General features: G+C 35.5%; 1 protein-coding gene and 1 pseudogene across 4 annotated transcripts; one reads left to right on the forward strand and one right to left on the reverse strand.

The window, feature by feature from the left end:
* Positions 1 to 163: 163 nt before the first annotated feature.
* Positions 164 to 4,144, reverse strand: LOC129300251 (uncharacterized). 4 transcript variants are annotated; one of them, XM_054938804.1, is made up of 9 exons: positions 3,943 to 4,144; positions 3,538 to 3,660; positions 2,894 to 3,010; positions 2,554 to 2,747; positions 2,371 to 2,476; positions 2,129 to 2,276; positions 1,858 to 1,997; positions 696 to 862; positions 164 to 616 (listed from the first exon to the last, which is right to left on the reverse strand). In XM_054938804.1, exons 2-9 carry the CDS (start codon positions 3,596 to 3,598, stop codon positions 323 to 325), a joined length of 1,227 nt encoding a protein of 408 aa, XP_054794779.1. In that variant the 5' UTR covers positions 3,599 to 3,660; positions 3,943 to 4,144; the 3' UTR covers positions 164 to 322. The 4 variants fall into 4 exon arrangements, with proteins under 4 accessions (XP_054794779.1, XP_054794777.1, XP_054794776.1 ...); XM_054938802.1 differs by having other exon boundaries at positions 3,538 to 3,655; positions 3,776 to 4,144; XM_054938801.1 differs by having other exon boundaries at positions 3,776 to 4,144.
* Positions 4,145 to 6,925: 2,781 nt separating this feature from the next.
* Positions 6,926 to 10,047, forward strand: LOC129300252 (tubby-like F-box protein 7; annotated as a pseudogene).
* The last annotated feature ends 2,957 nt before the right edge of the window (positions 10,048 to 13,004 follow it).

A 13,004-nucleotide genomic window follows, 5' to 3' on the forward strand; every position in this document is an offset into this window, starting at 1 on the left:
CCCCAATGTTCAATTCTCACCACAAGTCACTTTGAAATATTGACGTTGTCGGGGCTCTGGCCTCTGACTAGGATCGTCTGTAGTAGCAGTTCCGATGCCGACTACATAGCAAACTATCTACCTTGCATAGCAAATAAGGTTAGTATTGTCTGAAATTCTAAGCTTTCTGGAGTGAATTCAGTTTATTGAAATTAGCCATTAAAAGACTAAACCAATCCTAAATTGACAAAAATCTTAAGCAAACATTTTTTTCAGACTCATGCTTAAATGCCTAATTAATTTATCGTCATAGTACCAATTGTATACGAAAATCTTCCATAACTCAGTCCTTCTTTCCCCTGTGAATATCAACAAGATATCTATTCAAACGTTGGCCAAATGTCTTTGTTGAAAATGACTCAAGGACATGCCTCCTAGCTTCCCTGCCCATTTTCTCAGCATCCTGGGGATCTCGAATGAGTTGGAACATTGCTTGAGAAAACTCTCGTGGAGTAGGATCACAAAGGAACCCTGTCACACCACTCTTGATTGACTCAACAGGTCCACCACTATTGCAAGCAATAACTGGTTTATAAGCTGCCATTGCCTCCAATGGAACGATGCCAAAGTGCTCATCCTGCATTAAAGAGCTACATGTAAAACTTTGTTCAGCTAATTCCAACTGGTATTTGGAAAAAATAGAAGGTTTCGCGCACCTTTGGAGTGTAAAGGACACACAGGCATTCTGAAAGAAGAGCATTCCTTTCAGCTGTTGAGCAAGATGTGATGAACCTTATCCGATTTGATACACCTTCCCTTTCTGCCAAGTTTTTTAGCTCTTCCAAGTACTCTACATTCTCCTTCAATCGTTTGTCAAAGCCTCCTGGAACAAGAAACGACAACAGATTTCACACTTGTGCATATACACGTGTGCATGCACAGACACACGCAGAGAAGAGAAACAAAAAGAAATTTGAATGGTTGACATTCAACACTCATTTATACTGTCAAGAAATGTTATAGTTATCCCTTGAATAAGTCAAATCTTCCCTCTAACTCTATACATAAAAAATAAAATAAAAAAAAGGTTAGTAGCACATAACTTTCTTGGTCGCCAATATTTCTTTTTTGAGCAAAATGGGACCTAAATTTCAATCAAGAAAAGTCTAATACAAACAAGAGCTCAAAGCTAACCTAAAACCTTTCAGCATGCAATGCCTGTAAATTAGAGGTAGTGGATGATCAGTGCTAAAATTCCTACTGCTATTGTAGCCTAAAGTAACAAGATTAGACAAATGAGGGTTAGGATCATAATGATCAAACATGAGGCAAAAATTACAGTAACTGAACAACAGAAGTTTGGTTGCTTCAATGATGTCATGGTAGGGCTGTTCTTCATTGTTATCCCTAGTTAAAAGATTATAGCGGCCAGCACTTTTGTTAGCACATTGACAGTATTCAGTCCCTTCTCTCACCAATATTTCCATGCCCACCAACCTTCCCTTTTACTATTCAAACTAGAGCGCTGGAAACTTCGTATCTCATAGAGTATGGTATTAATACAGTAGCATAGCAATTGCTTTATTATTTTTCTGAGGGCAGTGTACTTTCTATGTCAATTATCAAGAAGTCCAACTTGAAACCTTCTCCGATATTACCCCAGAATCCAGATCACAGACTTGATTGTGAAATCATTACACCTCCATGTCACAAAAGACAATTCCAGACACCACCATTGTGCACGCTACACAACATCATAGTAGAAGATAACAGCAACACAGTAGGTTAAGTTGTGAAACAAAACAATGCATCTAACATCACTAAAATGTAGATCAATTTATCCTTGTGAATACGAAGACAAAAGTAGAAGATGCTCACCAACAACAGTCAAGGAAGCATTAGATGCATCCCGACTCTGAAGGACATCTCCTTCAAAGGTTTGGAGCATAGAAAAAGCTGATATTGCTAATTCTATGTTCTTCTTCCTTTCAAAGCGATTAATGGAAAGAAAATTGAACCTACATCAGAAGAAAAATACAAACATCAGCCCACAGAACTTGGTATGGAGTCATATAATTGGTTTCATGCAGAATTTTAAGAAGCTTGCTACAATGAGGGGTAGCTAAACAGCTACAAACGTGTTTTTTACTTAAAGGAATTGGGTTCTTTGAACTGATCCACATTGACTGCTGGGTATAAAACAGCTGGCTGAATTCCTCGACCATCCAGATGCTTGAAAGTATTTGCAAAAGTAGATGCAGTAAATTTGCTGTTAACAAGTATCAAATCAGCCATCCCTACAAGTTGGCAAAACTAGATCAAATGAGTGATTCACTTTATATGATGGGAAAAATTTCAAAGAAACAGAACAGAGACACAATAAAGTCCAACCAGTTGTTATTTCTTCTATATAGTCTATTGGCTTCCTATACATCCTCCTGAGGAAGGTTGTATGTTGAGCCAGCAACAAGTCTGGAAAATGACAATAGAATACCACCTATCGAGAAAATTCAACAAATGAAGCCATTCTCGTGATGTTCAAACATAATTTTAAATATATCAGATTGTAACTACCTTTGCAGACTTTTTAAGTTTCAAGATTGGAATAACTACAGAGACCTGATCTGCCAGTATAACATCAAATGATGGCCACAAGAGAAGAACACAAAGAGCAACAAAGAGACACCTGAGGTACGTGCATAATGCATGAAGCCGGTAGAAGATATGCCGAGGAATAAAAGATCCGTACACAGTAACTGGAAAGGTACCTGGACATTTATGTATCAAACTAATTGTTAAAACACTATTAGGGGTTTCAACTAATCAATCCGGATCAAAAAATAAGGAGGGCGATTACAAAGGAAATATAAAGAATAGAAGTACTACACAAGCACAAAGGGTGAGAGAGATTTACCAGCAGTTGTCTCCTCAAAGCATCTATTTTTATCATGATGAGCAGTAAAAATATGAACATTATGGCCATGGGAAGCGAGCTCAACAGCAGCATCCACTATTAATCTTTCAGCTCCACCTACAAAGCATGACAATATATCCGTAACAACATTAAAAGGAGGTAGTCCTCACAACATCTAGTTTAAAGCAGAAAGTAATGAATTATTAAGGATGAAATGGTAACAATAAATCTAAAAGCAAGGAAACAGTATAATGCCAACAATCTTGTGCGCAATGTGTTTAAAAGGAACCAGGCCTAAAAATTAATAGAGCATTTAGTAGAGATGTGTACTTGGGTGTAGAAGACCAAGAACCATTTAATTCTATTGTTAAAACATTCTGCTTTTAAAGAGCTCACACACTTCAGAGGGAGAAAGAAAAAGGATGACCTAAAAGAGTTTAACATAAAACATGTTAGGCTGAATCAAATAAGTTGGCATTTCAGTTAGCACCCTCGTCATCATATTATCAGTCTGACAATCACACAATCGACTTTGCAGCCACTACGAATGGTGGTCAACAGTGCCTTATCGCTCATTACCAAAACAAATCTCAACCTCCAATCTGAGAACGTTGTAACATAGAAATTAGCATATATATGATTACCTATGCCGAGATCTGGGTGGATTACAGCGATGTTCATCTTCGAGCTTTTTTCTCTTGCCATCACAGGGACAAGCCAACAAATTTATAGCAAACACATTCGTTGGAGATGACGCATAGTCTATTCTGCAGCAAATGAATATCAAAAAGAAAAGAAGAACAGAGAGAGAGGCAAATGAATAAGACAGAGAGACGGGGGAAAGATATGGACGTCGTGGATAAGCGAGGATGATAGAACTACCAAAAAAATAAAAAACCAGGCAAATATTGCCGGGTCGCGACGGTGCCCTCGTAGGCGATTAGTCAACGATGACCCGACTGCGTTAAGTCAGCAAGAGGAGAAGAGAAAAGACGGTGACACGAAGGCGATGGAGACCGATTTTTCTGAGATGATCAGAATTCTGATACCTGGAGAGGGGAAAACGGCGTCGTCTTTGCCCACCCAACGGCAAATATACCATGAGCGTCACTCGGAGGGGAATGCTTTCGACGGGCAGAGCCACTGCATGCTTCTTTCGAAGAGGCTGGGCCAACAAAAATATGGGCCGGATTTTTCAGCCCAGCCCAAAAAAATGACTGCAGAGAATTACAATATTTGATCCATTTAGACAGAGACTGCTGAGTGGCAAGAGTCCAGACTCCCCAGAACGCCACCAAACAATTAAACTAACCAAAACGAAGCTCATTCCTGAACAACTAGAAAATAACAATGAATGCAATTGATTTCACGATAACAAAGAGGAAGAATAAAGAGGAACAGAGATGGAAGAGCATCCAAAATGGGGAGCAATAGCGAAAAACCTTACCAGGAGAAATTGAAGAATGAGAGAACTAAAATGGCGCGGCAACTAACAGACCGCGAAAGAAGGAAAGACTGACTCAACAGGGGACGGTGGAGAGGAGTCACAGTTCGTCGGACATGTTCGTGCGGTGGCAGCAGTTGGATCTAGAGAACTCGTGTCGCGTGAGAAGACGCTCACGTTGGGGAGATTGTTCCGTCGAGGCTTGAGGGATTTCACGAATTTTGTAACTGCCCAAACCTTCATGGTTAATGGTTAGAGAATCAGGCATGAACCAAATTCAAACGCGAAAATGATATCTAAGTTCCCATACAGTCATTTAATGCGGATAAAGTCTCAAGAGATTCTCAAATGCCAACAAAATCCCATTCTCCCATGGATTCTGAAATGATTAAAAAACCAAAAACGCAATTATTTCAAAACAGACAAAAAAATTTACATAACTAAATTTGACCTTACTATCTCCGGCTAGTTCAGATAAAGCTGAAAATAAAAATCAGGCTTAGAGGTCATGTTTAAATGAAAATTCAAGCTTTAAAAATAATTTTTTAAAATAATCGAGTTTGAGGGCTTAGTCCTGATAAGCTCTGTAAAAAAGGCTCAGGTTCAACCGGCTCTTCAAACCCTATTATATTATTATTATTATTATTTTTGATGGAACACGTGTTTGAAACCAATAACCTACTCACCTGATCCTATATGCATTATATTATTGTTAATTTTAATTTATTCTAAAATTAATTTAATATAATTTAATAAATATCAGTGTATAGTATAAAATTTTTAATATTTTTATTTTTCTATATTTATTACATTTGTACATTTATAAAAAATGAACTATTTTTTAATCAAGATTTAAATTTTATTATTAGATTTCTAAATGTGTGTTTTTTAATTTCTAAAAAAAATATGAGGATTTTATTTTTTTTAATTTCAAAATATTTTAATTAGTTTATAATATTTAATTTTTTTATTTTTAAAAAAGGACTCATGGGCCTGACTCTAAACCCTTCATATAAAGACTGAGCTTGAAAAATAGGGCTCAAAATGAAAAACTTGATTTTAGAACTCAGGCCCTTAAGAGACGAGCTCATAAGGGTTGGGCCCTTAAAAGTCGGGCCTGCCGGCATTCCCAACTCTAAGTTTGAATACTCAAGTTATTAGATATTATTTTAATTTATTTTTTAGATAATTTTAACTTCTATTTTTAAAAAATTAATATTTAAATTTTTATCTTATTTTATTTTTATAATAAAATAATAATAATTTGAATATTATAGCAAAGCTTGAATTTTTTTGAGTTTATTTTAGCAGACTGAATAAACTCGTAATAAAGAAAATTTTCAAAATTTTTAACTCAACTCTAAGATTTTTCAAATATATTTGAATTGACACGTCTAATTTGGCTTAAATTAACACATCTAAGTGAGTGTTTGTATATATAAGTCTGAATATTAGTAGGGTTAAGAGCAAAATGAACCCTAAAATATTGCACGAAAAATGTTATGAACCTTAAATTCTTAAAATATATAAAACGAATTCTAAACTTTTAAATTCATAATAAAATGAACCATGATCATTAATTTTTCTAACGCCGTAACTGTTCATTTTATTAAAGGTCACAGATCTTAAATTATTACTCAAATAGTGTCCTTGATTATAAACTTTGAAATTTCAAGCAAATTATCCTCAACGTTTACACATAGAATATCGACTATCATGTAAACTAAATTAGTTTTAGCATGGCACGTTATGATGAATGACCCATAATTTTATAAAATGATCGCTATTGCCCTCCTTTGTTGCAATTTTTTCTAAACGATTGGTATCTCATGCTTTTGTATGTTCTATAATTCTAATTTATTCTTATTTTAAATAATATTTATTTATTTAATGGCGAAAATTTAAAATCTTATTTTTTAACAAATAAGAAATTTAATATGTAAAGTTATGATTTACTGTTTTATTATTGTAAATATAAAAAAAATTATGAATATTTAAACAAAACTTGTGAATTATTTATCAATAAGGACAATTTAATAATTTATATAAATTCATTAATGATAACAAAAATTTTAAAAAATTTATGAGAATTATGATATTTTGAGAGATTAAATTATTATTTATATATTTTAGAGAAATTTTATTCATTTTGTTTAAAAATTTTAATTTTATTTTTTTCATAAATAATTACATTATTATACTTTTTATCAATTCCCGTAGTTGTTACTGGCCCAGAAAAAAAAAAAAAAAAAAAAAAAAAAACAATTGCGTAGTTGTTAATTGAGTTGTTAATAATATGTGGCTAATAAAAGACTCTAACATTGTTTTATATCTTCAAATAATTAGAACTAAATTGATAATTAAAATAAATATAAAATATTAAATTAATAAAATTAAATTTAAAAGATTAAATTATTAACTAAAACAGATTTAAGAGAATGCAATAGTATTAATTATTGTTCGAGGAAAAATTGTAAACAAACGCGCATGCGATCTCATTGAATTTTCTCTTTTGTTGACAATGATCTCATTGATTTGTTTCCTCGCCAGGCTGTCATTTTATCATTACCGCACCACACCGTTTGGGTTTGTATGATTCAATCTCAAATCTCAACCCCAATGAATTGAGTTATTTCTAACTTCTATTCTCCTTTTCCCAGTTGTAACTTTCTCTGTGTAAATCCCACCTCTCCCCCTCTTTCTCTCTCTGTCTCTCTCTCATGAGAGTTCGGAGCCCTAAGCTATGTCTCTGAGAAGCCTTTTTAGCTCTCGGAAATTCTGTAGATCCTTCAAGGAGGTTAGGGCGATCGAGGAAGATGAGCGGAAGGGGCGGCTTGCCGGTGATTCCGACTACCGCGGTGACTCCACGGACTCTCCGCCCTACGGCGATTCGTGGGCCACTATGCTGCCGGAGCTTCTCGGGGAGATCCTTTCTCGTGTTGAGGCCTCCGAGGATCAGTGGCCCAACCGCCGAAACGTCGTTGCTTGCGCCTGCGTGTGCAAGCGGTGGAGGGATATCACTAAGGAGATCGTGCGCTTCCCTTCGCGCAACGGCGGCAGAATTACCTTTCCCTTGCCTTAAGCCTTGGAATTTGATTCCTCTTTTCTTAGTTATTGGTTTATTTGAAGGGCGTATATGATCCCGTGGAACTTGCTCTGGTTTTCTGTGAGTGTGATCCGTGGGACTGGAGAAATGATTGATACTTGGTCGAGCTTGGGTGGTGCCCTGCATTTCATTTCAATTGTCAAGTGATTTGAATATTCTTTGATTTTTTGCTGCATCCTTAATTTATCTCTTAATTCACATTATCCAATTGAAATGTTAGCTTGGGGGTCTCTATTTTGAATAATATTTTTCTGTGAGGATCAGCATTGATTCTCGAGCCGCGGGAAATCTAGCAATATCGTCTGGATAGTTCGATAAAGGAAATCGAATTGTGAGTCCATTGATTAACATTTCTGGGTACTATGGAACTAACTTTAGTTTGTGAGATGTTTTCTTAGATGTGACGTGTCATCTTTACACATAAGTGGTTGGGTTTCATGTAAGTTTAACCGGAAGAAATATTTGCCGAATTCATTTTTCCTGATTTGCGTTACTTTGTTATCATTTCGTATCCCTTGTTGGAATCAGTCATTTCATTTATGCTTTTGGCTAATGATGCTTTATTTGTCTAAGGACAGTAATACATTTGATATTTGTTTACTTCAAACGATACAGCGTTTCACTATTGTTTGTGAGCATTTTGTTTGTTTGGTAACTTTCTTCTTGCACTGAACTCATATTAAATTAAGGCATGGAGTCAACAATTCTGTAACATTTCTTTGACTTGCAGCCTGGACCATGTGACTCACCCCACCAATGTATTATAAAGAGGAACAAGAAGACTTCGACATTTTACCTATATCTTGCCCTTATTCCTCCATGTAAGTAAGTATTGGTAGAAGGCTTTTTTCCCCCTTCCATATAAATATTCAATAATGACTTCTTCATTGGTCTGCTTCACCCTTTCTCCAGGGCAGCATGTTGACTGAGTAATGTCTTCTGTATGTGTGAAAGCTAGAAGTGGGCGGTATCTAATTTGTGAATTGTATGACTGTAGCCATCCTAATTTGACTCAATATGATTTAACTTTGACACAAGTGAAGAATATTTTTCAAATGACATGACACTGCTTTCAATTGACCGGATTCAGTATTGGATGACCGACTATGGTCAACAATAATGGTATGCGACGTGCAAAAGTTGTAGATTCTACTTCATGTTTTTTGCCTTGAATTTCATTTGTTTGAGCATACTTATTTTGATATTAGAAGAAGAAATATTATTTTATTTTGGTATACTTATTATGTTGAGTATACTTGTTCTACAATTTGAATGCTTATTTGTTTGAATTATTCATGATATGTGTTTTCATTCTTTCTGATTCCTGTGTTCCTTCCTCTAATACAGTTAATTAGAAATTATCTTTTTACTTTGTTTTAATGAAGTTTGCTTCTTACTCCCCAAAAAAAAAAAAATAATAATTAGAAATGTCTGCTCATTTTATTGTCTCCTTTCCTCTCTCTTGTCAGCATTCACAGATACGGGTAAGTTTCTCTTGGCAGCTAAGAGATATAGACGTGGTTCTGGTATCGAATATATACTTTCACTTGATGCTGATGACATATCGCAAGGAAGTAATGCCTATGTTGGAAAGTTAAGGTAAACATTCTTTTGGTGTAAACAAAACACTCCCTTGTAATAAAGACATTAAGATACGGGAAAATAAGTTTGAGTAAGATGCGATGTGACATCTTTATTGTCTATACCTCCAACATGGACGGTATATGTTCTCAAAATGATTGTCAGAGCTATGTGTGTTGTTAGATGCTTGATGTTAGTATGTGGTCAGTGTTCAATCAATCTTTTGCTGCATGTATTAATCTCATTAGTGAAATCTCTTGACAGCTCAGATTTTCTTGGCACGAACTTCACAATCTATGATAGCCAGCCGCCCCATTGTGGCGCAAGGCCATCAAATGGCAGGGCCAGCCGTCGAATTGCATGCAAACAAATAAGCCCTCAAGTTCCTGCTGGTAACTTTGAGGTGGGGCAGGTATCGTACAAGTTCAACCTTTTGAAGTCAAGAGGGCCAAGGAGGATGATTTGCTCACTGAAGTTCCCAAACCAATCATCAGGAGAAAGTTCAGATAGCAGATCTCTGGATGTTCACAAGACGAAAAATGCAGAATATGCTGACTCTGAATACTCAATCTTGAAAAACAAAGCTCCGAGGTGGCACGACCATTTGCAATGCTGGTGCTTAAATTTCCATGGCCGGGTGACTATAGCATCGGTGAAGAACTTTCAGCTGGTTGCTACAGTGGACCGAAGCCAACCAGGAGGGAAAGGAGTTGAGGAAACAGTTCTTCAATTCGGGAAAGTAGGGGATGATACTTTCACTATGGATTACAGGAAGCCACTCTCTGCATTTCAGGCCTTTGCCATTTGCCTAACTAGCTTTGGCACTAAACTGGCTTGTGAGTGAATATATATTTTTGGTCGGCATTATGCCTGTTTATTTTATGCATGTCATGAACGAATAGTTATATTAAATATTTTTTTCCCCATAGTTGAGTTACTATTTGATTCAGGGAAGTTGATGTAAATGCTGTTCATTTATCCCTAGGGTAATGACATCTTCCATAATCAAATGGATCTTAAATTGTCCTGGGCAAATGCTTTCGGTTTCTTGCATTGGCTAATCATGACTTTTTCTTTTTCTTTTTCGTATTGGAAATGTTCTGGGGAATCGTTGTTCTTTCTTCTTCTTCTTCTGCTTTTTTGATAAAGGCTGAAGGTTAAAACCAAATAGCGTGATCGATACGCACGACAGAATCATGTGCTTTTACTGTATTCCATTCGAATTCGTTTGATCAACCCATCTTGCTTCATTCAATTTTTTTTTTTTGTTTTAAAATTGAGATTTTGCTTCTTTTTTTTTTTTCGGTGGTGGTTAGTAATTTCCAGCTAACCATACGGGTAATATAATGACAGGTAAAACACAAGTTATGCAGAACAGCAAATCTTGCTCTGTCCTGCCCACAGTTTTTCTTCCTGCTTTGAGAGAAATAAGCCTTTGGATTTGTACTCTTTTTCCCTTGGGTCCTACACAGATGTCCAGGTGTTACAAAGCCTTTCTTTTCCTGTTTTGGTTTTCTGAAGTACAAAAGTGAGGTATATTGATGATTAAGAAATTATAGCTTCAAAGATTAAACAATTATTTTTTGAAAAATTTAATTGCATGACAAAAAAACAGAATCAAAATTTTGGCAAACACTTCTTTTTTAATTTGGCATTTTCTATTTGCATGACATACAGAAAAGGAAAAGATCATATACTCGAAGTTATAAATAATTATACAATATGAACTTGTCTATTCTTGGTGAAGATAAAATATGAATTTTTAACGTTTCTGAATTTCCGTTCAAAAAGGATCTATGTAAGCTAATGCCTTTATAATGCTGAAATGGTACAGACGTTTTTGCTTGTGTCTGTACAGTGTCATGTTAATATGATTTCAAGCTGCAAGAAAGACTTCTTACAGTAAGTTTTGCTGCTCTTGCACTTTAATTCAAGCTAACAAAAAACCAAAAAACACTCTAGATAAGCATGCTAGCCTCCGTTTCCAAAACCCATCTTCCTAGAAGCAACTTTTCCCCAGTTGCAAAATCCAGTTTCGCTTCGTATTCCTTTCAACAAAAATCAGTTCATGACCCAATCAAACATATATCAAAACTATGCTTTGTAAAAATCGGTTTGGACCAAATAAATGATAGCCAAACATCCTTGTACTTGGAAAGTATTTATTTGTGTTTGACAAGTCAAGTCTATTTGGGGCTACAGTTATCATTGACATTTTTTTCCCCAAGAGACACCGAAAATGCTTTAGTCCTTTTTCAGACAGCAAAACTGCTTAGGTCCAAAGTCACCACTTAAGTTGTCATTCAACACAGAACACTGGCCCAGAACATGCACAAGCGTGTTTGAAAAGCCACGCAAGTTCGTTTGAACTTTGAAGTGTCTGAAAAGGCCACAATAAGCCGACTATATGTCTCTCAACCAATCCATTCCTCCCTTGGCCCAAAGGGGGAAAAATCAATCCTTTCCTCTCACATGGTTTGTAATCAATAAAGAATGAAGTTGGACAAATCTTGAGTACCATTTTCAGGGACAAGTGTTCACTACTTGATTCTGTTATAAAAACTGGCAAGCGAATAATTGTTTGACCTCATATCGTCATTTTTGGATTTTCTTTTGCAAAATCTTCAATTGTGTATAGTTATTAGAAGAATTTAATGATAGCAAAAACTAATAAAACATTAGATTGGTCCGATTCAAATATAGAACAATGAAACAACCATGTTTCGGGATCACTTAAGCAGACATGTTTCAAGGAAATAAACTTAAGCAAACATAACCTTATTTTAGGCCTTAGATAACAAAAAACACCAGCATGACATAACACATGATGCACAGAAGTCATGACAACAGGAGAAAGTTCATATACAACGCCAGTTGAAAGACTTGGACACAGCTGACATTCAATGCCATTCTATCCTTTATACTACTTCATTTCTTTCCACGCAGTTTTGCACCAAGAGCTCTCTCCAGTTTACCTAATATTTGTTGATTTGGAATGGCTTTACCTGATTCATACTCCTGAATAATTTGAGGCTTCTCATTTATCATCTACCCAGGAAAAAGGTGAGTCAGTACCATGGAAGCTAAAGCAAAAGAAGAACCTGAAGGAGAAAATACATCTACGAGAAATGAAATGCAGAGTTTTATGGAAGCAAAAAGTAAAACCAAGGCCATAACATTTTTTTGAAATTACAAGGGTAAGCAAAGCTTGAGGAGAAAAAAATAAAAAAAACCATAACAATTCCAGTTCGTTTGAAAACCAAACCATGTGCTTCATTGCAGTTCAAAGTTGTGCTATAATGATACTTAGCCCTTAGTTTTAGTTTAAGCTCTCTCTTTTTTTTTATGGAGGGGGAGGGGGGGACTGACAAAAAGTTTCAGAGAAAAGGACCTGAGCTAGTTGAGCCTGGGTAAGCTTTTTGTCCATCCGAGCCTGCATGATGGCTTTCTTTAATTCAGTTGGTACCCGTTCATCTGCAAATCGAATCAGACATACAAAAGACTTTGAAATATATAGATTCCAAAAAATAAAAGCTACCAATCATAGCGAAATGACTTAAAGTGGGAAAACTATTGGGAGCAGCAAAGAAAATAGCACAAATAGATCCAACAAGTTTCTGCCTGAATCATCCAATACACTGCATGTTACATACTCTGAATTATTCATCGGAAGAAGAACATGCATAATCCCAGACAAATATCAAGATCCATTTTGATTGAGTAAAAAAAAAAAAAATTAAGGGCCTAAATAGAGTACTATGACTGCAGTATATAAGAGGAGAACGCCAGACAGAATTTGCAGCAGTAAGTAAAAACATGAAAATTATACCTTTGCAACTTACATGTCATTGCCACCAATAAAAAAATTCAGAGATCTAAACTATTATTAATTCAACCTTTTGCACTTAAATGGCATTGCCCCAAGAAATTGATATGTAAAAGAATAAAGATTAAATAGTTTTAGTTAGTTAGGGAGTTAG

This window comes from Prosopis cineraria, unplaced genomic scaffold, assembly GCF_029017545.1.
Source record: "Prosopis cineraria cultivar Desert tree isolate PC_DT_omini unplaced genomic scaffold, ASM2901754v1 PC1499, whole genome shotgun sequence".
In the NCBI taxonomy this organism is placed as follows: Eukaryota; Viridiplantae; Streptophyta; class Magnoliopsida; order Fabales; family Fabaceae; genus Prosopis; species Prosopis cineraria.

What these genes read in the sequence shown, in the direction of transcription:
- LOC129300251 (XM_054938804.1), bottom strand. Translation starts at nt 3,598, where the DNA reads ATGGCAAGAGAAAAAAGCTCGAAGATGAACATCGCTGTAATCCACCCA. An exon ending in CTTTGAGGAGACAACTGCTG is followed by an intron (nt 2,748 to 2,893) that starts GTAAATCTCTCT and finishes ATAAATGTCCAG; the next exon opens with GTACCTTTCCAGTTACTGTG. An exon ending in TGCTTCCTTGACTGTTGTTG is followed by an intron (nt 863 to 1,857) that starts GTGAGCATCTTC and finishes TTCTTGTTCCAG; the next exon opens with GAGGCTTTGACAAACGATTG.